Source organism: Canis lupus, chromosome 2, assembly GCF_003254725.2.
Source record: "Canis lupus dingo isolate Sandy chromosome 2, ASM325472v2, whole genome shotgun sequence".
Lineage (NCBI taxonomy): Eukaryota > Metazoa > Chordata > Mammalia > Carnivora > Canidae > Canis > Canis lupus.
In genome coordinates, this window is record NC_064244.1 from 10,627,946 (window position 1) to 10,648,919 (window position 20,974).

Sequence of the window (20,974 nt, forward strand, 5' to 3'; positions counted from 1 at the left end):
TGTAGTTTCCAGTATAGAACTGTAGAAGAACTGGGAGAAAGGGCACCAGAAATCACTGGCCTTAGGAAGGGTCACTCACAAATGCCAGTGAAATAGTATCCCACTACTGTCTCTTTTGGAATGCGTATGGAGAGCAAACAAACTCAAGACCCCTGGAGAACAGGAAAGCAGTTGATGCCTATAGGCTGGCTTAGCAGCAGAAGCCATGGGAAAGGAAACAAGCCCATAGAAAATGAATTCTTTTATAAGTTACAAGTTAGCAGATTATAAAGCTGTAAGTTAGCAGGTGCATCAAAACTTTCATGTGCTTGCTCAATGACCACCACTATCCTGGTGGCCTAGAAGAATAATTTCTTCCTGAAATTTCAGTGGGAACTTATTTGTCTCCCCATTATGAGTCCTTTGCTGTCCAGGAGGAATGTACGGAACTGTTGGTTAGATTCTTTATGGGCTACCATCAGTTGGGATAAAGCTGTATGCCTTTGTTGGGCCAAGAAACTCCCTTTCTTTGGAGAGTACCTGAAACACCTTTGTCATCTTGCAGGGACTCTGGTCACCCATTTAGTTTTCTCACCAAATGGTGCTTTGCTGACTCTGTGTCCCCAGAGCCCCTGCTCTGCAGTGTCTCTTCCCAGAATGGCGATAGTTATCTGATATTAAATTGCAATAGATTGATGCTTAAGTAAAACCGGAACAACATTTTACATTTTAACTCCAATGTGTAAACATATGCCAGTACCAAGACAATTTCCCAAGATGGTTTAACCTTGATGAGAGATGAGAAAGCTACACGTCTGTAATTACAGCAAGGCCATTTTAAGGGGATGCTTCGGAGGAACGGTTTGCTTACAGAATGACGGTCATAATCATAATAACTACCACTTAGCTAGCAGGGCTGCGCAGCAGGAATTGTGCCCAGACTCTGATCATTTCCAACTCTCACAAAGTCCCTGTACAAAGTCCTATCCTGTAGATGAAGAAAAGGAGACAGAGTCAGACTCCTTTCTGTTATGTCCTGCTACCTCCCTCTTAAAAGTCATTGGTTGTTGGTCAAGAGTTTAAATGAAATTTTTAAAAAGTTTTTGTTTATTTATTTATTCACGAGAGACACACAGAGGGAGGCAGAGACACAGGCAGAGGGAGAAGCAGACTCTCTACGGGGAGCCTGATGTGGGACTCGATCCCAGGACCCAGGGATCATGATCTGAGTCGAAGGCAGATACTCAACACTGAGCCACCCAGGCGTCCCTTAAGTGAAATTTTAAAAATGTGGGGCAAAAGAGGTGATCATCAGAATTTAGATCAAGAGATTCAAGGCACTGCAGGAAAGAAAGCGGCTGTGGTGGTCTGGGAGGGGCGGGAGCGCATTACACGGACCCTCGGGAGGCCCTCTCCAACTCTATAATTCAATGAAATTCAAATACGGAAGTTCCTTATCATAGAACTGGGGTGATTATTTTAACTCTGCCTTTTCTTTTAAAAGGTCTTTGATTGAGGGATTGAGGGAATAGAGGATAAAGGCCTTTTCTCTTCCATTCAATACTGTGTACTTATGGGAGAAGAATGTATTTACTTACACTCCTCTGCCTACTTGGCTCAGCCTTCACATGCAAAGTTTGTCCATATAATAGGATTTAGAAAGTGTTTAAGACTATTTACTCAGATTTAAAGTGGGAATGATATTTGTATTCTACCTGCGAAGGAGTTGATATTCCCCTAGAGTCACGGCACTTAGAATAATACATTTGTTGTCCCTACAATATGAAATTTAAACACAGGTCTTGGAAGCCACAGAAAGGCAAGTACCTCTCCTGGTTCATAGGTGAGGCTAGCGTGTGTCCACAAAAGATGAAACTCTGGCTCCCACAAAACTTCAGTCCGGTGCAACTCCTTTGTAGAGAATCCGCTGGTAGAGTTACCCTTTCGTAATGTGGGGTGTCCCTCTATGTGATGCCTATAAATGACCTGATTTTACTGAAAATAAAATATGTTTCCACATGTACATCTGATTTACCCAGAAAGTGCATGTCGGCATCTTGGCTTACCTTTTTATGTTTCTACCAAGAGCGGCTTTCCAATATCTGTGAGAGAACCAAGGAACTGGGGCAACTGCAATTTAAACCTTTTAATTTCTACCTTCTTTCAGCTCAAACTTTTATGAGAACATTTATCATTGGGCCAAAGGGCAGGATTTTTCTGTCAGAATCATTCTCTCCCTGTGTCTTTGGAGGCATGAATAAGCAGAAGAGGTTTTGGAGAGGACTTCTGTTGGGGCCAACGGAATTCTCACCTCTGCATAACTGAGGATTTTGAGAGGAAGACTATTCTAGGGGCACTCGTCTCTTCTGTCGCTGCCATCCCATGCCCTGTGCCAAATTCAGGGAGCAAGGAACAGGGGAAAATCATTTATCTGAATACCCTCCACTGTAGCATATAGTAGGAAAGGAATTTGGAGTCAGACTACATATTCCCTGGATGATCTTGGACAAGTCACTCAATATCTCTAAATCTCAGTGTTCCCATCTGTAAAGTGGGGCAGTGATGTCTACCTCACTGGGCTCTCATGAGTATTAAATGGGATGGTATATGTCAAGGGCTTTGTAGAAGAGCAGCTCCATAAAACATGAGTTTTCTTTGGTCCTCCTCCAATTTTAAAGGGTGATTTGAGAGGTTAGGATGATTTCATGGCCAATTTGAAATATTAACAGGGCTAGCTTTAGAGAAGGGCCAACTCCATATGAAATTTATATTAAGAAGTATTTAGGTCAGAAGGGCATGTTCAAAATGTTCCTGAACCCATAGAACTACCTATCTTGCTGATACTCTAATCAAGAAGTGATTAAAAACAGCCAATCTAAATCCTTTTGTATTTTAAGGGATGTACCCCTGCCAAATTCTTCTAATGAAATTAGAGAAACTGGAGATAATCTATCCCGTTACTTTCCCCTAAAGATGGGCTTGAAACAAAAACCCCAGTAACATTATTAGTTCTCATCAATCTTATCAGAGACATGAAACTCAATAGTTCTGAAAGAAGTCAAACAAATTTTGAACTTCCATCTTGGGTTTTGTAAGTAATGTGATCCATATAGACTTGTGATGAAATTGGAGTGGTAAACTCTTCCAAAACACCATATTGGTAATCAATTCAATGTGTATTAGAAGGAAATATTCAGCAAGGGAAACAAGAGACTTAATATTCAAGAATGATATATATACTTTCTTAATGGTAATAAAAACTTATCAGGAGATGAAATTTCTTTTCCATCGGAAAGTGAAAAAGCTTAGCGATAAATCAGTAAAACGATACTGGAAAAGCAGTCATGGTTCTTTGTGGTTCTCTGATGTGACTTATGATAACAGCACTTTGGGAGTTAGTATTAAAATAGATATGTTAGTGTTTTGTCCATCTCCAAGACAGAATAGTTGGTAATACCCATTCTGCCTTCTTCATAAGATTGTGGTGGTGGTAAAATTAACTCAAGAAGAGTAAAACTTCTATCAGCTCTAAATGCTTTTTTAAAAAATCAATAATGACAATAATAATAATGAGAAAGATACAGCTCTGTGTTTTACTGCACCTTTTAGGAGACTGAAAACTTTTCTGCCTTCTGATGGATATCAGATCCTGCACTTATTTATATATAAAAGTTTACATTCTCTCATAAAAATAATGTTTACAATTTAATGCTTTGCCAGCTTTTTTTTGCGTATAGCATGCCCAGCCTAAGACAGAATTTCCAGTCCATGTGCCTGATAATTCCTGGGGGCTTCTCTAATGTAAGAGTTTATGATAAAAGTATTTCTTGGGAATGACTGCACTAGTGCTTCAAGATTATAACTAAATATAGGCTACACTACTCCCTTCTGTTCCACAAACTTAAGATGTATAACCTTTCTAGTCTCTTCTCACCAGGAATCATGTTAACCTTCATCAGAGTAGCAAAGGGTATGATGGTTCTGGACCAGTTGGGTGTGATCTCCTTAAGTCCGCTCACCAGTCCTAACTCCTTGACAGGTGTTTGTCTGTGGCTGGCATCCTCGTTGTCCCCTCACCTCTCTATCTTGGCATCTCCAAGTACCTAAATCTGAATCTCTTATTGGCCAAGCCTAACTCAGAACAATACAAGGAAGGGGATTCTGGATACCTCATCCCAGTCTTGGGAGGGAATGCTAATGAAGTCTGGTTGGATACAGACAATGCAGCATAACAAGGGTGGGATGATGATTTAATGTGTTCGTGCATATAAAGTGTTCAGAACGATGCCTGGCACATTGAACCCTCTGCACAAATGTAAAAAAAAAAATGCAAAAAATGTAGATTAGAAGGAACAAGCCGAGATTAAAAGACAATAAAATGATAAAAGTACAAACTGAAGGACAAAGTGGACAATGGTGATACAAGGAAGAAATTCAGAAACAAATTTTGATAGAATTATATCTTCATTGGAGGCAGTGAAGAACAGATTTGACCCTGCAGGGAAAATTGTGAAAGGGGACTCTGTTAGTCAGGCGTTTCCAGATTTAGCAACAGAACTCCATCTCAAGTTAGCTAAGTAAAACATGAGAATTTATTGGTTTACATAATTGGAAATTCAAGTGACCTTCAAGTATAACTGGATCCAGAGGCTCACAGAGTCCTTGGGACTCTTCCTCTCTACCCACCTCATGGCTTTGCTTTCAGACAGACTCTGTCTAGGTGGTCTCAAGATGACTGCTGGTCTTTCCAAAATTCAATCATCCCCATAGCAGCTGATCTCAGAGGGAAGGACAGCAGCTCTTTCTCCCCCAGCCTCAGACGCATCAGTGACTCTGGCCCTCCTTGGGGTATATGTCTGCTCTCTTATTGAGCATGGTTTCCAAAGGGATGAGATGTCTGATTGGACAGCTGGTCATGTGGCCCCTCCGGTCACCATGAAGGTAGGCTGCATTGGACAGCCCCACCACATCACGTGGATGGAGGGAGGGGCAGTTTCCAAGTAAAAAACCCCAGGCAGATACAAAAATTACATTTGTCCATTACAGAGGCATAATGTAGGAAAATGACCCAGATATGTGGAAAAGTCCAAGGAAATATTTAGTGGGGAAAAAAAGGAGGAAGAGATCAAGAATGTATGGTAATAATTTCAGGTGTTCTTGAGGAAGAAACCACCATCAGTCTTTGCAGAGAAGACTATTGACATATATTATTAAAAAGAAGAAGCAGCTTGTTTTGGATACAAGATCAATGTATAAGGAAATGATCATCATATGATAATTACTTTGTTGTCTCATGTGGGACCTCTAGGAGGAAATGATGAAACTTCATTGAAATGTATAATAAAAGATTTAAAGAAATGAGGAAATATACCTTATTCTCTCAGGAACAGACTGAAATAGTATTGAGAGATTTTTCCTTAAGTCACTTTATAGTGGGGTACAATGCCCACTAAAGTTCCATCTGTTTCCTCTGTGGAACTTACTAGAATTATTCTAATGGTCATTAATGAGAATAAATAGTTAAAATTAAGAAAAATTTTGAAACAGAAGAACAGCAGACAGAGTGTGGTGGAACAGGTGTAAATCCCTATAGTCATATGTTTAAGAAATGTTGAGTGAGGCAGTGAATGTTAGGTCTTTAATATGCTACCTGGTCCATAACAAATGGCCGAAAATGGAGTTGATGAGTGGTGTTATTATTTCTCCTCTTCCTCTTTCTCCTCTTCTTTCTTCCCCTTGTCCTCCCTCTTCCCATCTCTCTAGTCCTGCTTTCCCCTTCTATGCTCTGAGGATGCAGGAGGGAACAAAACATTGAAATAAAATGAGGTAAACTCAATCATTGATCCTTGAGGTAAAGTCAAGCATTGACCCTTGAGCTTGTACCCATCCTGAGCCAATGATTTTCAGGAGTCCCTTTTTCTCTTCTTACTCAACAGTATTGCACAGAACCCCATCTTGTCATGAGAAGACAGCCTGAAGAGTGGAGGCCAGTCCGTTGTCCCAATACAGTGAGGTGTAGGGTTTGCATTTATTTTGGAAATAGAAAAAAGCACATCTATTCTTTGGCCGCCCACTGCCAAACCTCTCTTATGCCATGCACTGTTTTTATTCTTCCTGGGTGCGGACAGACTGCAGAACAGGGCAGAGATGTCCTGCAGGCCCCTGAGAGATAACCAGGCGAGCGTCTCTCAGCCCCCACAGCGGGTCAGGAGGAAGAAGAGGAGCACAGCACTGGGTCGGCCGTCGCCCTGTCCCCAGGGTCCCCAAGGTCGGGTATCCTTGCCGAGAGCCACGACCAGGAGTCTGGGGCCCTGGGCCTCCCCTCGGAAAGCCCTGTTCTGCAGGGCTATTCTGGAAGATCTGACTAGTGACAGAGCTTCCGTGCTGTTCTCCTGGGTGGCTCTGTGGTGTCCGCTTGTTTGAATTTGCAGCTCTTGTCAATCTTAATATTTGTTTTGAGTCACATATGCCGGCCTCTAATTTGCAATTTACATGGATGATGGGGCCCTATTCAGAGTCCTGCTCCTGCTGCCTTTGTGCCTCTCTCCTCTCTTCACGCAGTCATTAGGCTGAGCAGCATATAATTACATAACCCAAGCAAAGCTTAGATTTCTGGAAGGTTGCAGCTCTTTTCAAAAAGTAAGGGTTTCCATTTTTGTCTTCATTCTTTTCTAAACAAAAAGACATTACCCCCCTGTGGTTCTCTATGAATGCGGTGACTTAGAAACAGTTAGTCTCGTAGGTGGGTAGTAATTTTGGTTTGTTTTCACCTGAGAGTCAGTTTTTGTTTACACAGCTTGTGTTTAACTGAGTGCAAGCGGAGGTCGATTGGCCATCATTGGTGCATGAGCGGTGGTGTTATTTGAAGCCAATGAAACTGGCTTCATTTTAAATCCCTAAAGATTTAAAGTTCACCCAACAGTATAACTCAGCTTTCAGCCCATTTTCATGTTTCTTTTGATACCTGTGTGCACAAAACCTACCTGAATTACTTGTTAAGAGAAAGCCCGTGAAAACAGGTGTTCTTGCTGAAATTATGTTAATTCTATTGAAGTCACACTCACTTGTTAGACAGATTTATGATTATAAACATAGTTTAAATGATAGTCTTGGTGATGAGGCAAATGTAAGCCCTTAAAAGAGTAAATAAAGATATATACAAATATTTCACTGAAATAAAATAATACAATGCATAAGAAGCCTATCAGAGTGTTAAAGCATTTTCATTTCTCATACCTGATATTATTTTTGAAAGAAGAAAGTACAATTTTTTTTCACCCTACAAGATTGAAAGGAAAAATAACAAGATACATTGATAGTATCTAGAATACTGACTCATATTGATCAATGGTGAAATTCATTAAAATGTAGATTTGAGCCCCATTTTCTGGGAATGTCCAACTTAGGGTTGGACCTGAGGAATCTGGTGTTTGAATAAGTGCCTTACATGATGCAACTGTAGAATGTTTGCAGACAACATTAGAAATATGTGTTTTGGGGTCCCTGAGTGGCTCAGTTAGTTAAGCGTCTGCTTTTGGCTCGGGTCGTGATCCCAGGGTCCTGGAAATGAGCTCACCGGGCTCCCTGCTCAACAGGGAGTCTGATTCTCCCTCTCCCTCTGCCTGCTGCTCCCCTTGCTTGTGCACTCACTCCCTCTATCAAGTAAATAAATAAAATCTTTTTAAAAAAGAAATATTTGTTTCATACAAATATAAACAATTGTGCATTTTGTCTGGATGTTCAGTTTTATGTTTCTGTGTTCTACCTTTCTATGCCTTGAGAAAATGAAGGTGGGTCTTAAAAATGAGCAGGGCTGCACTCTTTACATTAGATCTTTAATAGAGCTAATGTAATGGACAAGCCAGCCAGTCCCTGATGATATTGTCAAATAGAATTATATCTGGAAAATAGATAATACTCCTTCAGCTCATGACTGACCTCAGGAAGCAGAGAAGTGGACAGATTGGTGAGGTATTGATAATGGGACATTATACCAGTTCTCATCTGGTCTTTCCTTTCGTTTGTCGAGTTAATCTAAATAGCCACCATTGTCTAAAGTATGTTTGGTAAAATTTACATCTATTTTTCTCTTTAAATGGCTGTTTTCCACACTTCAGCTTGATTATATCTCATGTGCATTCAGAGAATGAATATTCCTTAGTGTCTTTGCTTTTATTTCTTTGTGGTTCCAAGTTATTGCGATGATATTTGCAAGGTAATAAAATTATCAGTACACATGACTAGACTTGCTGGTCATGGGCATTCTTTAAGATTTTATTCATTTATTCATGAGAGACACAGAGAGAGAGTCAGAGACATAGGGAGAAGCAGGCTCCCTGCAGGGAGCCCTACGTGGGACTCGATCCCAGGACCCCGGGATCATGACCTGAACCAAAGGCAGACGCTCCCTGCTGGCATCCACAGGGAGTTGGCACTGTGTGATGGGCAAAATAAAGCCCTTGCTCAGGGCATTCTGTATGTGAATATGTACATATACGCTTATATGAGATGATATGCTTTTCAGGGTGGTATATGTAAAATGCCATAAAATTGGTTTTGTGCCAAAGTCTTGGGCTCACATTTTTTAGGTTGTATGAATCCGGGTCATATGCAATAATGCTAGTGAGACTTGGGTATGGTAGAAAAAATAATGTATCTTATATAAATGTTGTGCATAAAAAAGTAAAAATACAATTTATGGTCGGTGGGTTCTCTAAGATGACTATGGCAAGGATAAATGATGTTATGTACATGAAGACTGGTAGTTATATAGAATTACTAATTTTTTCTTTCTCTTTCTTTTGATCACAACTCTCTTTGATCAGATTTCTTATAGGAAAGATGTGCAGGACACCCACATGTATAGTGCGGATCTCAACAGACCAGACATCAAGATGGCAACACAGATCTCCAAGATCATAAGCAATGTAATCTCCCTCTCTTACCTTGAGCAGAAATGATTTCTTATTTTTGCAAGAGACAACACATGGCTTTGGTAGTTTTAAATGGTTAATTTAATTAGTGAAATTAATCAATCTCAATAGCATCTCAAGTGTTTTTTATCTGAATTATCCATTTGGCAATGTAAGTTATTCAACTATATGCAGAAACTGCTCAAAGTTGCCTTGACTCTGGCTAATGCAGACATCCTCTTAGAGAAGTAAGTGCTCTGTTGGCATTAGGTAGCATTTAGGTATCTCAGCCTAGAAGTTAACTTTGTCAGTCATCTGGTTCCATATTATTTCTCACCTTACCCTGTCCCAAAGAACTTCACTTGGCCTTGTTCCCATTATGTTACTGTTAATTGTGCAAATTCTTTTTTGCCACCATTTACCCTTGCGCATTTTCTACAGATTTTGGCTGTTTTCTTACCTTCTCTAGATGTCCTTCTTGATTATTACCATTTTACTTAAACATACCTTGCACCTTGGTTAAAAATAATGACTTAAAAAACAAATCAAGTATTTGGATAACACTGACTATGCTCACCTTAAAAATCAATAACTATTTACAAAATTTAACGGGATGTTAACCAAATGGGATTAGATCAGTTCCTAAGACTAAAGAGCCCATGCAAGCTATCTGATTGCAGAAAGCAGGGTCTCAATTATCCAGAAATTTCTCCTAATTTTTTTTCAGTGTTTTACATAAACACAATGGTGATGACAGGATACATAGACTCAAATTTAATAATTATTTTACTACCAAAAAAGTTGAGTTTATTTAAATAACCACACTAACTCAATTTCTACTTTACCAGTCAGCATTTTAGTATTTGTTGAATGACAAGGAATGTTTTGTGGACTGAGGTCTATTATATTTTATTTTAGCTAATGTTAATGTAATTCTTCATTGGAAAGTGGAAATATTAACATTCTCTTATTTATTCATTTTAGGCAGAATACAAGAAAGGGCAAGGAGTAATGAACAAAGAGCCAGCTGTAATTGGAAGACCAGATTTTGAACATGCTGTGGAAGCTTCTAAACTTTCTAGTCAAGTAAGACTCTAGTGATAATTCCACAATGATTTTATTCAGAGATTTTGTTTCTAGTGGCACAGGAAAATATTTCTTTTTAGATAATATCTTTAACTGTAAGAATACACAAAGATAATGTTTCTGAAACCATTTCAGATAGGATTGCAATAATTACAAATTTCAGTAAGGGATAAAAATAAGTTCAATTTTAAGTATAAAACAAAAGTTTTCTTTTATCCTGGCTCCAATTCTAACCTTTTCTCAATGAGATTAGCATATTGTCACATTTTCTAGGATTTCTAGAATTCAGTAATCATGAGATCGTTTAGATTAGATTAGATCAATAATTAGATTGCTATCGATTTAAACACACACAATTTTTAACTAGGTAATAAAATACCGATTTTCATATGCTTTAATCACGAGATAAGAAAGAGGTGATAGATACAAATGAAGAAAACTTTGAAATCTTATTGAAGAACATCAAACAGGATCTGAAAAGTATAAAGACATGTCATGTTTTTGGCTGAAAATCTCACTAGATAAAAATTGCAAGTTTCCCCAAATTAATATATAGATGTCATGCAATTTCAATTACAAGCCAATAGATTTTTTTTTAAGTATATGGATAAATGATCTTAGAGTTTGAATAGAAAGGAAATGCCTGAGAAGAGCCTTTAAAAGTATGAAAATGAAGACCAGTGAAGGAGAACTTAAGTTATGGGTTACCATAACATAATATAAAACCACTGAAATTAAATCAATATGGGATTAGTACAGTAAGAGATAAAATAATCAGTAGGAGAGAATAGGGAATCCTGAAATAGATTCCAATATGTATAAGAATTTAATATATGATGAAAGTGTTGGTTCAAGTCAGTGGGAAAAAAGTTATATTAGTTCATAAATGGTGCTGACATAACTGTCCATCCATCAGAGTAAAAATAAAATTGGAACTGAATCTTAACCTATATATATAAAATGAATTCCAGATGGATTAGATATGTGAATATAAACAATAAAATAATTTTAAAATCTTAAAAGAAAGCCCAGGAGAGTATATATACCACATAAGGATGACAGAGTTGGTCTTAAAAAGACAAGAGATCCAGAAGCTATAAAAGGATAGTTAGATGTACCTGACTATAGAATTAAACTTTTTCAATGGAAAATAATAATATTTGCCAACTTAATAGTATCAAAAGCAACTTTTATACAGTTACGGTGTTTTTGACTTTGAAAATACGCATTCCTCAATTTCTTGGATTACATTTCAAAATGGAGTGGTATAAATGAGGAAACTATAAAATCAGACTGAAGAGTATGAAATGACATCTGAATCAATGAGAAGACTGTGGTCTAGCTCAGGAGTCTCAATACTCAATATCATAGAAATGCTATTTCTTACAAAAATTAATTTTAAAAATTCCATGCAAAAGGCACCTGGCTGGCTCAGTGAGTAGAGCATGCAACTGTTGATCTTGAGGTCATGAGTTTGAGCCCCATGTTGGAGGGAGTTTACTTAAAAATAAATAAAATTTAAAATTTTTTCCTAAAAAAAAAGATTCCATGCAATTCCAGCTAGAATCCAAACAGACTTTTTAAACCTTTTGAATCAAATCAAATACTTGAATAAATTAAGTTGGATTGTCTATGGAGAAGGAAGGGTCTGAGAAAGGCTTTTTAAATGTAGAAAGAAGAGCAGTGGTCTTCAAATATTTGGAAAAGCACTTGCAATGCAAATGATCAGAACATTTTAATATCTAGAATATACAAAAGTTTTTTAAGAGTGAAAAGAAAAAGACTAACAGCCCTGTAGAAAAATGAGTAGAGGAGATTAATTAACAGTTATAGAGGAGCAGCGAAATAACACAAACATTTTAAAAGTTGCTCAAATTTATTAGAAGAAAGAGAAAGGCCAGTCAGGCATTTATATCTGTCATGTCCTGTGAGTGTGGAGAAGGACACCAGTGCAGACTGTGTAGTTGAAAGGGTTTGGTGTAACAGGTAGTTGGAGCTAACATGAACTGAGAGAGAGAGAGAAATGTCTGCTCAAGAGAAGACCCCCAAATAAAGTTTGGAGACAGGCAAGACAGTGAAGAAGGGTCTGACAGACACAGAGGCTCCCAGCAAGGAGAGGGGAATCATGAGTACACATGGAAATTTGGGAGGAGTTTCAGTGCTGTAATGATGGTAAATGGGTCAGTGTTGTATTCATTTGGACCACAGGCCATATTTATGGAGCAGAATAGGAATTATGTGTTCTATAAAAGGCAAAAAGTTAAAAAAGTGATTTCAAGTGCAATAATAGGGAGCCTTGTACTGTTGAGGAGTCACCAGTACTTGTCACCATTTTAGCTATCGTCTCTCAAGTACCCTCCACTTTCAGGTAGGAAATGAATTGTGGCCGAAAATTTGGAGCAGAGAAGCATCGTGAAGAAAGTGCTATGTAAGGAAGGTTAGCATAGGAGCGCTGCGCAGACCAGGCGTCCTGGAGGCCAGCTAGAATGGTACCATCTTGGTCCACACATGGGGTGCTCACAACCTGGGGCAACATGCTGCTCGTGGGGTAAACGAGAGATGCCCGAATGTCAGTGCACTGACATATTAATTATTTAGTGTCATATTAATTATTTTATGATTTCTAAGGCACTTCCACTTACCGAACAACTTTATGACTCAGGAAGCTGTGGATGCACTAAGAGCCTGGGACATGTTCTCATCCAAGGGCAGAGGTGGCTGGTGGCTCCAGGGGCTCTTCTCATTCCAAATAACACTCGGTAGAGAGGCAGGGCGTCTTAGCACATAGCAACTCTTCTTTAGCCTTTTCTGGGGACAGAGACCTCCCATAGATTTTACATTTAGGAGAAGCAGCAGATTCTAGAAAAGCAGTGTGGTTTGGTTGAGAGGTTAGGAAAATGGGCTCCGGAGCAGGACTGCCTGAGCCAAACTCCTGTTTCTGCCTCTTGCTGGTTGAATGACTTCGGACAGGTCTCCATCTGCAGTTTTCCTCATCTGTAAAATGGAAATGACCACAATAGTTATGTTTTAGGCTTGTTGTTGGTGTTAAAATGTTGCCTGGCCCATAGAAATACAATATAACTTCACAAGAATGATTTAACTGCCAATAGTCAGAATGGCTTCGCTCTGCCTTTTTATGGGAATTCACACACAAATTGAAGGGGGATTAGTCACACTCACCGAGATTCCAGTCTGAAATTCATTCCTTCATGATCTTATTTGAGAGTTCTTAGAAAATTTTCAGATTTGAGCTTTTATTTTGATATTTCAAATTCATTCACCAGAAATCCTACCATTTGAGCCAACCTCAGTTTCTAGGCAGATTAAAAAAAAAAGAATCCGAATCCTTTAGCAACTGAAGGATCAGATATATCTAAGCAGGTTGTAATTTGCAAGTTACAATCTATCTGTCATCTTTATTTTCTCCATGACATTCTTGCTGCTCTCATAGTGTGTCAACTCATCAGAAGAAAGGAAACGTGGGCACATGAATATATAGGGCTTCTGGAATGAACTTGTTGCATTCCATTTGTATTTTCAGGTGGATGAACTAGAGACAAGGGCAAAAAGTATGGTTTATTATTTTCATTGGCAACTTTGAAGATCGCATACATATTCTCTTGTTCCTAACCTAATGACAGACTGAATAGGGGAACACTCAAAGACAAAGAAATATTGAGAAAGGAAGTGACTGAAGAATGGCAACAACCAGGGGACCCTGGGCGGGGTGAATGCAGGAAGAAGGCAGATCATTCCAGGAGCAATGTGTAAGAGAGGAGGCACAGAGAAGCTGGTGCTCGAGATTTGTAGTGTTAAGACCTGCCTGATGAGGAGCGAAGATCGAGAAAGCAAGGGAGAGATTTCTCCCAATTTACCAGTAAATTTTGCTCTGTGGGATTAATGCCAGAAAAAGTAATGGAAACACAAAACCCTTCCTGCTGACTTGCACCAAGGCTTTGCCTCCCTAGTTGTAAAGTTTCTTTGTTTAAATTTAGAAGGCACAAAAAATTACGGTCATGTAATTAAGAGAAAATCAGTAAAAAAAAAGAAATCTTCTGTGCCAAGATCATGAGATTGGTTTATTTACAAGTATCTCAAATGTCAGCAGAGTAACTGTTAAAAAGCCATCATCTTAAAAAATTCTTCTAGGATCAGTTAATTTGTTAATATGTTCGTATATTGTCTTCATTTACTACTGGAAATTTATCGACGTGATGAATGGAATTCTTTTAGTTTTATAACATCAAGGAAAACTTTTGTATTTATAATAACTAGTGTTTGTTCTAAAATTGCATGTGATGTATTGATAAGCATGGGTTTGAAACATAAAAAGTACATTTGAGATTGCTGTTAAGATTTAATTATAAATATTGTTCTCAAATTGAATGGGGATGTTAATTGGTTTGGAGAATCTCCCATTTCCCTTCCTGGCAAGCACTCTCCCAACCAACCTCTTTACACCCAAGTATTGGCTTCAAGGTCATGTCCTTGAGTTGCCAATTTAAATTGTATTTCTCTCTCTCCTTTATTCTCAGTTCTTTTTTTTTATTGTTCGTAACACAATTTGTATTAGTCATATACTTATATGTATGTGTATACTTATATGTATACTTATATGTATGTTATTTTTAAAGATTTTATTTATTCATTTGAGAGAGAGGCAGAGAGGGAGAGAGTATACCACGGGGAGAGGGGCAGAGGGAGAGGGAGAAGCAGACTCCCTCTTGAGCAGGAAGCTGGACACGGGGCTTGATCCCAGGACCCCGGAATCATGACCTGAGCTGAAGGCTGATGCTTAACTGACTGAGCCACCCAGGTGCCCTTATCTATGCATGTATGTTTTAAATATCTCCTTTATTATCACACAGGGGGCTTTATGGAGGCAGGATTGACGTGTTTAATTCATCATTATAGAATGACACAGACTGGACTTCAATAAATACATATCAACCAACTAATCAAATTTCTCTAGATCATTCACAGTTGGTGCCAAGTCAGGAAGATGTTATTTTATTATGCAAATAAGGACAGGGATATGATTTTGTGTAAAATTCAGACTTGAGAATACTGTTGATTTTATGACAAGTTCTACATAGAAATCTGGTTATACTATCTTCCTTGACAGCTTTTAGTTCAATTTCACTTAAGATTGGAGGTATAGGTATGCGGCATTATGTTGTTTACTTTTCATTTTCGCTGATAAGGTATGCTTATTGAATTTTCCTTTTTTTTTTTTTCCTAACAGTTGTTTTTATGGCTGTGATGGAAAGCTTACATTTGGGGTCTGCTTTTTTTCTGCCTTTTTCTGACTCTGTGAATCCAAGCCATAGATGGTGCTGTGAAACCCAGCACCCCTCGTGGCAAAGCTTTGAACTACTAGGTTTAGAAGTCAGGCTTCAGATCATTGAAACATTGCCTTTTCCAGATTCAGTTATGAGGAATGAATTTAAGTGATATTATTGTAGTTTAACGGTTCCAGTATTTCCTCCAAGTGTGGGCCCCTGAAAGTCTTGCTAAATCTGTTAAAATTCCTTATAAACTTTTAGGAGTATGATACCTTTCCCATTTAAAAAAAAGTTGGTAAACATCAGGACCATTAGATTTGATGATATTTATATGTAAATAAAATCAGTCAGGAGTATAAGTGACTTTTTACTTATTTTCAACAGGGATTGACTTAGGTATAAGGGATAACATTTATCTTAAAACCATAGCAAAATTGCCCAACCCAACACCTATTTCTCCCTTTCTCAAATGGTCTTGAGAAACCAGTTGGTCAAGGGAAAGCATTGCCTCTGGAGATGTGAGTGAAGAGATAGACAGTCAGATAGGTGAAGTGTGTGTTGAAAATAGGATAGGATGTTGGGTGTGTATGTGTAGTGAGCGAGTGAACCAGTCAGAAGGTGAGCAAGGACCCGTTTAAACTATTTGGCTATTTTCTCATCTCATTTAAGTGCAAACCTTACATCAAGAGATAAGAAACAGTTGGGTGTCAGTGTCTGCTAAGTGTGTTTTTTGTGTAATGCAGTTATTTAACTTTGTAGTTAATGAGAGAAACTCTAGCATTTTTGTTCCTTGGGCATCTTTGAATCTGATCACAAGGAGTACTCAAGCTTAGGGAGAGATAAATTGAACAATACTTTGGTTCTTACTACATTTATTACAAGGATCGGAGGAACAGATATATTTTAAACAACTAATTTCATACTACAGAAATAACCTGGAAAAATTAGATAGAATTTAAAAATTCAAGCTTTAGGATGTATAGCCCAATGCCTACTAGTGGTAGAAATCTTCAAAAATAAAAGTTCTCCAGAAAGCAGCCGTGTGCAGGTTAGATGAGGGAGTCTGAGGGAGGTGATTTGGTATTGAGACACTTTGTAATACATTTCTATATTTGAATCATGAATTAAGGGTGTGTGTGTGTGGGGGAAGGGATGTGAATGGATTTTAAACCTCCCTGCAGACACAACCATGATTTTGCCTGAAGTACAATCACAAATTTGGGGATGATTTGCATTAGTCTGTGCTTGGTTAGTAATGTCATCAGAGTACTTTATTATCATTTGTTATATTTCTAAAATATCAGACTTCTATTTAATACTTTCAGAAGAATATTGCATTGAGATGGTGTTTAGTTCTGAGGAGCTCATTTTACGTACCCAATTACTCCTCAGAATTGTGATTTATGCCCTTAGTCCACCCTCATTAGGACCTAAACTGTGACCAGTGCTCGTGACACGTGAGGCCGACCAAATTCCAACGCATATTTCAAAAGAATGTGAATTTGAGGTTTTTATTATTCTTCTGCAAAACATAAATCCTGTGATCTCCAGGATTCAGCAATGCCTACTTGATAATTTCTGATTAAATCACTTACATGTGATTTTGCTATCCTCAGGAAGAGGTAAAACCAGTGCCCAGTAGAGAGTTAATACACACAATGCCTCAGGAAATACTAGCTGAATAGATCGAATGCTAATAATTTTTGAAAGTAGAGTCATGTGCTTAGATGATCCTTCAAAACTGGTATTTTCCCATCTTAGAATGATCTTGAGGTGGTTATGAAAACTTAAAAACAATCATTATAAGTAAAATATGCTGAAGGAATGAAAAAAAATACAAAGTTCTCATCAAAATCAATCACAAGGCTATACGAAGATCTGAAAGATCTGAAGACCCCATGGAAATTACTTGGTCCTGCGTTTCAGTGAAAGAATCCTTTCTCAACATTGTCCATCTGTGTGTTTGTTCAAACGAAACTGTTACTGAAGCAGATATTGCACTGTGTCTGGGGTTAGGTTTTCAAGGGTGAACAGGACAGATACGTCCCTGCCTTCTGTGAGCTTATAGCCTAATGGAGGAAGACGCATGGCACAGACCATTTTGCAGATAATTATAGCCAGGCATGATCTGTGTGGCTGGGCAAATGTGGGGTGTCTCAAAGATATATCAGCAGTACATGCTCTACTTTGGGAAGTGAGAGAGGGCTTTCAGAAAAAAGTTCCTAATATTAATAGGAATAATTTCTGCATATCCTACAGGTATTAGCTGAAATGTAACTTCTTTTCATTATAACCAACAGAAATCTCGTTGGCTGAAACTTAGGCCCATCTTTACTAACTTTCCCTTCTGCAGTAGAACAAATGCCGTTTTTAAATTTTTTCAGATATTTGAACACAGTTACCAGCTAATTCCTCAGTCTCTTCAGTAGAGCACTTTTGAGCCCAGAAACTGACAGTTTCTTGAGTGAATGAATGAATGAATAAAAGTCCAGCAGGAACTGTAAAGTACAATACAGGTTCAATATAATATTTTTAAATCTATCATTTTTCATTTTATTTTACATTCTTTTTCTTCCTAATGGGATATTGTTCCAATCAATTTAACAGTGACTCTGTGGTGTGTGTGTGTGTGTGTGTGTGTGTGTGTGTATGGACTTGGAGAATCGGAGAAGTATTAGAGTTCCAATACCTGTCTCAGGGCTTGATACATTTTTTAAATCCTAAAAGAGTGTTTTTGCCTATCATTTTCACCATTAATTTGTGTATTGCTTTTTTTTAAAAAAAAGATTTTATTTATTTATTCATGAGAGACACAGAGACATAGGCAGAGGGACTCAATCCCAGGACTCTGGGATCATGACCTGAGCCAAAGACAGATGCTCAACCACTGAGCCACCCAGCTGCCCCTATGCATTTCTTTAATAAACATATAGTAAGTGCCAAATCCAATAAAAAAGGCAGTGGGGATAAAACGTGAGTAAAAATCTGTTCCTTGCTCACTGCCTAATGGGAGGATAACAGATAACTAAAATATGTCCCAAATTAGAAAATAGTCTAATCTAGTATTTCCAAGGAAAACTCATCTTTAATAACAGTGTAGTATTGCTATAAATTTTTGTCTTAAAACATCAATTGAAAAAATTCAGGATTCTGCTTGTATTGAACTATTTAAATCTAATCAAAATCCAGCTATGCAATGCTGGCTTGCGTCGTTTTTCTCCAGTTATTTGTATTCTCCAACCTCAGGCACCATGGACATCTAATTATCTGTTAGCTAAGTGACAAAAACAGGTTATACCATCCCTAGCATAGAGAAGCCATCCTATTCTGCAGGCCAGCATGGTTATGCTAGGGGCAGAGGCCACGGGGAGGGCAGGAAGCTCAGAAATTAACCTGACACATTCTTACCTGCTGTGAAACCTGGCATGTGTTCTTCCCAAGTGAAGCTATATTTCTGAAAAGCAAAAAGCAATCCACATTGCGATGACTCCTTTTTCATCTACTCATTACATGGAGCCTGTGTTGAGTTCCTACCATGAGGTAGGAATGCATCATGATGTGCATTGATTATTGCTTTTCAGAAATACACCTTCCCTTGGGAAGAACACATGCCAGGTTTCATAGCAGGTGAGGATGTGTCGGGTCAATTTCCACATTTCAACCCCTCCATGTGGTGTGCGGACAGTAGGACAGGCTCTCTGTTCTCAGAGAGGATATAATCTATTTTTTTGCCACTTAGCTAATATGTAACTAAGAGGCTTATGGTGGCTGGGGTTGGAGAATTTGAATAGCTGAAGGAAGACGTGATGTAAGCCAAGATTGCATGGCTGGATCAGTTGATGGGTTAAATAGCTACCAGCCGAGAATGTTCAGGGCACCCAGGCCATCAGTCAGAATGTTTTACTCAGTAAGTGGAGAGTGTTAGTGAATGTAGCAGAGTCAGGAGTGCCATTCAAGTGGAAGTCAGTTAAGAGAGTCTTCTCTCATTGTCAAGTAAATATCTTTTAGGCACTAAAAACCCAGAGAGACAAAAGCACAGGTTAAAATATGGTGAAGACTGCCCTAACAGATGGCTGTAGAAAGTGCAAAGAGAGTGGAATTGTGCATTTAGGGGAGGACCAGGCAGGGAAAGCCAGCTACTGTGGAAAGTAGTGAATGAAATCTAAATGTATTCCATTGGTGATATTGTCCCTGATTTCAAGACATAGAATATGTTTTTATAAAAATCAGAATTTTTTCTTGTTTTATAGTGTCCTTACTAATTAGAAGTGAGATTTTGCTTGGATTTGTAAGGCAATAGGAGTATCAGAAAGCTATGATTAGCAATTAGAGCCACAGCAGAAAATATTTCCTATAAACCATATTGGAATCTTTCCCAAATGTATTCCTACCAAGATTTTCACTACCTCCCATAGGTATCAGCCGTGCCTCATCACCCAATAAACATTCTATTAAAATAGATAATGTGAGCCATTCCCAAAATGCTTCTTACTGAAAATTACTTCGAGGCTGGGCTTTAAGATGTATGAATAAAGGTGTCTTATAAGAATGTTGTAAGAACACAAAATATTGTAAGAATTGTAATATTGTAAAAATATTATAAGAGAATAAGACAATTTTGCTTTTGGGATCTGTGCATCCTCTCTTGGATACAGGCATCAAAGGGGGTATGAGATTCAAGTAACTGGCTTTTGGTTTTCGTTTTTGGTAAAGAACTTTTATCTATATTTCCGATACCTATCACAACCCACATTCACATATATTTCTCTATGGATAGAGAAATATATGGTTCTGTAGGATAAGCGGATAATCCTTTCTTGGGTTGCCCTAAGACTACTTTAAAAAGGAGAAAAAATAATTCAGAATGCATATTACAGATAGTTTGCTGCTGAATACCACTGTGCAGCTAAAGCAGAGGAATAAAAATTGACATTAAATAGACACAGGACATTTCAGAAAATGTAATCCCTAAAAAATGAATTTTTGAACAAGTGGGAAATGATGAGAAAAAGCCTAGTCCAAACCGTGGCCTGTATTTGGAATAATTCCCTCAGGAAAACTCATGTTCAAATTCTGGGGCTCAGGGTTCATTTTTTAAATGCGGTAGACTTTCTTTCACTTGTGGTCTCAATTTCTAATTGATCATAGATTACAAGAGTGCAGGAATGGAAACTGACATTTAAAAATCCTGAGATTTTAGTGTATAATTCTTGTTAATAGGATTTGAGCTCATGCCTAATTGCATTTATGATCAATGTTCACGTAGAGGTTGTTTTTTCATAAAAAAAAAAATGTTTATGCCTAATTAAGCTTTACAAGGGGAAAAATACCAGGGATTTAAACTTTGCTACTATTCGTTTTTAAGGTAGCTTTTATCTGATCTAATTAAAAATCAAATGTGCCATTCTGAAAGCTTAAAGATAAATGTCCTACTTAAATTATCCTGTTTCTTTCTTTTATGGCAGATTAAATACAAAGAGAAATTTGATAATGAAATGAAGGATAAGAAACATCATTATAATCCTCTTGAAAGTCCTTCTTTTAGGCAAAGCCAGCTTGCCACTGCCCTGGTGAGCGATGTAAGTTACTTTGTGCCTCATGACTTGTGATTCATAGAAAATTATTATAGATATCTTTTGATTCTTTTCTTTTTAGAATTGAGTGTATTGTAATTACTTACACTTAATCAAGATTATGGAGTTTCCAAGTAAT

The 20,974-nt window shown here is 37.9% G+C and overlaps 1 protein-coding gene across 13 annotated transcripts in view; it reads left to right on the forward strand.

Moving 5' to 3' along the window:
• Positions 1-20,974, forward strand: part of NEBL (nebulette) — a 341,512-nt gene that overhangs the window by 248,692 nt on the left and 71,846 nt on the right. For 9 of the 13 annotated variants that reach the window (XM_025464019.3, XM_035712963.2, XM_035712964.2 and 6 more), the window contains 3 exons: positions 8,805-8,906; positions 9,876-9,977; positions 20,728-20,841. The exons of 2 other annotated variants lie outside the window; for them this stretch is intronic. In XM_025464019.3, coding sequence (XP_025319804.1) covers positions 8,805-8,906; positions 9,876-9,977; positions 20,728-20,841 — 318 coding nt within the window. The remainder of the gene's footprint in view (positions 1-8,804; positions 8,907-9,875; positions 9,978-20,727; positions 20,842-20,974) is intronic. 2 more of the 13 variants (XM_025464014.3, XM_049097085.1) reach the window with 1 other exon arrangement.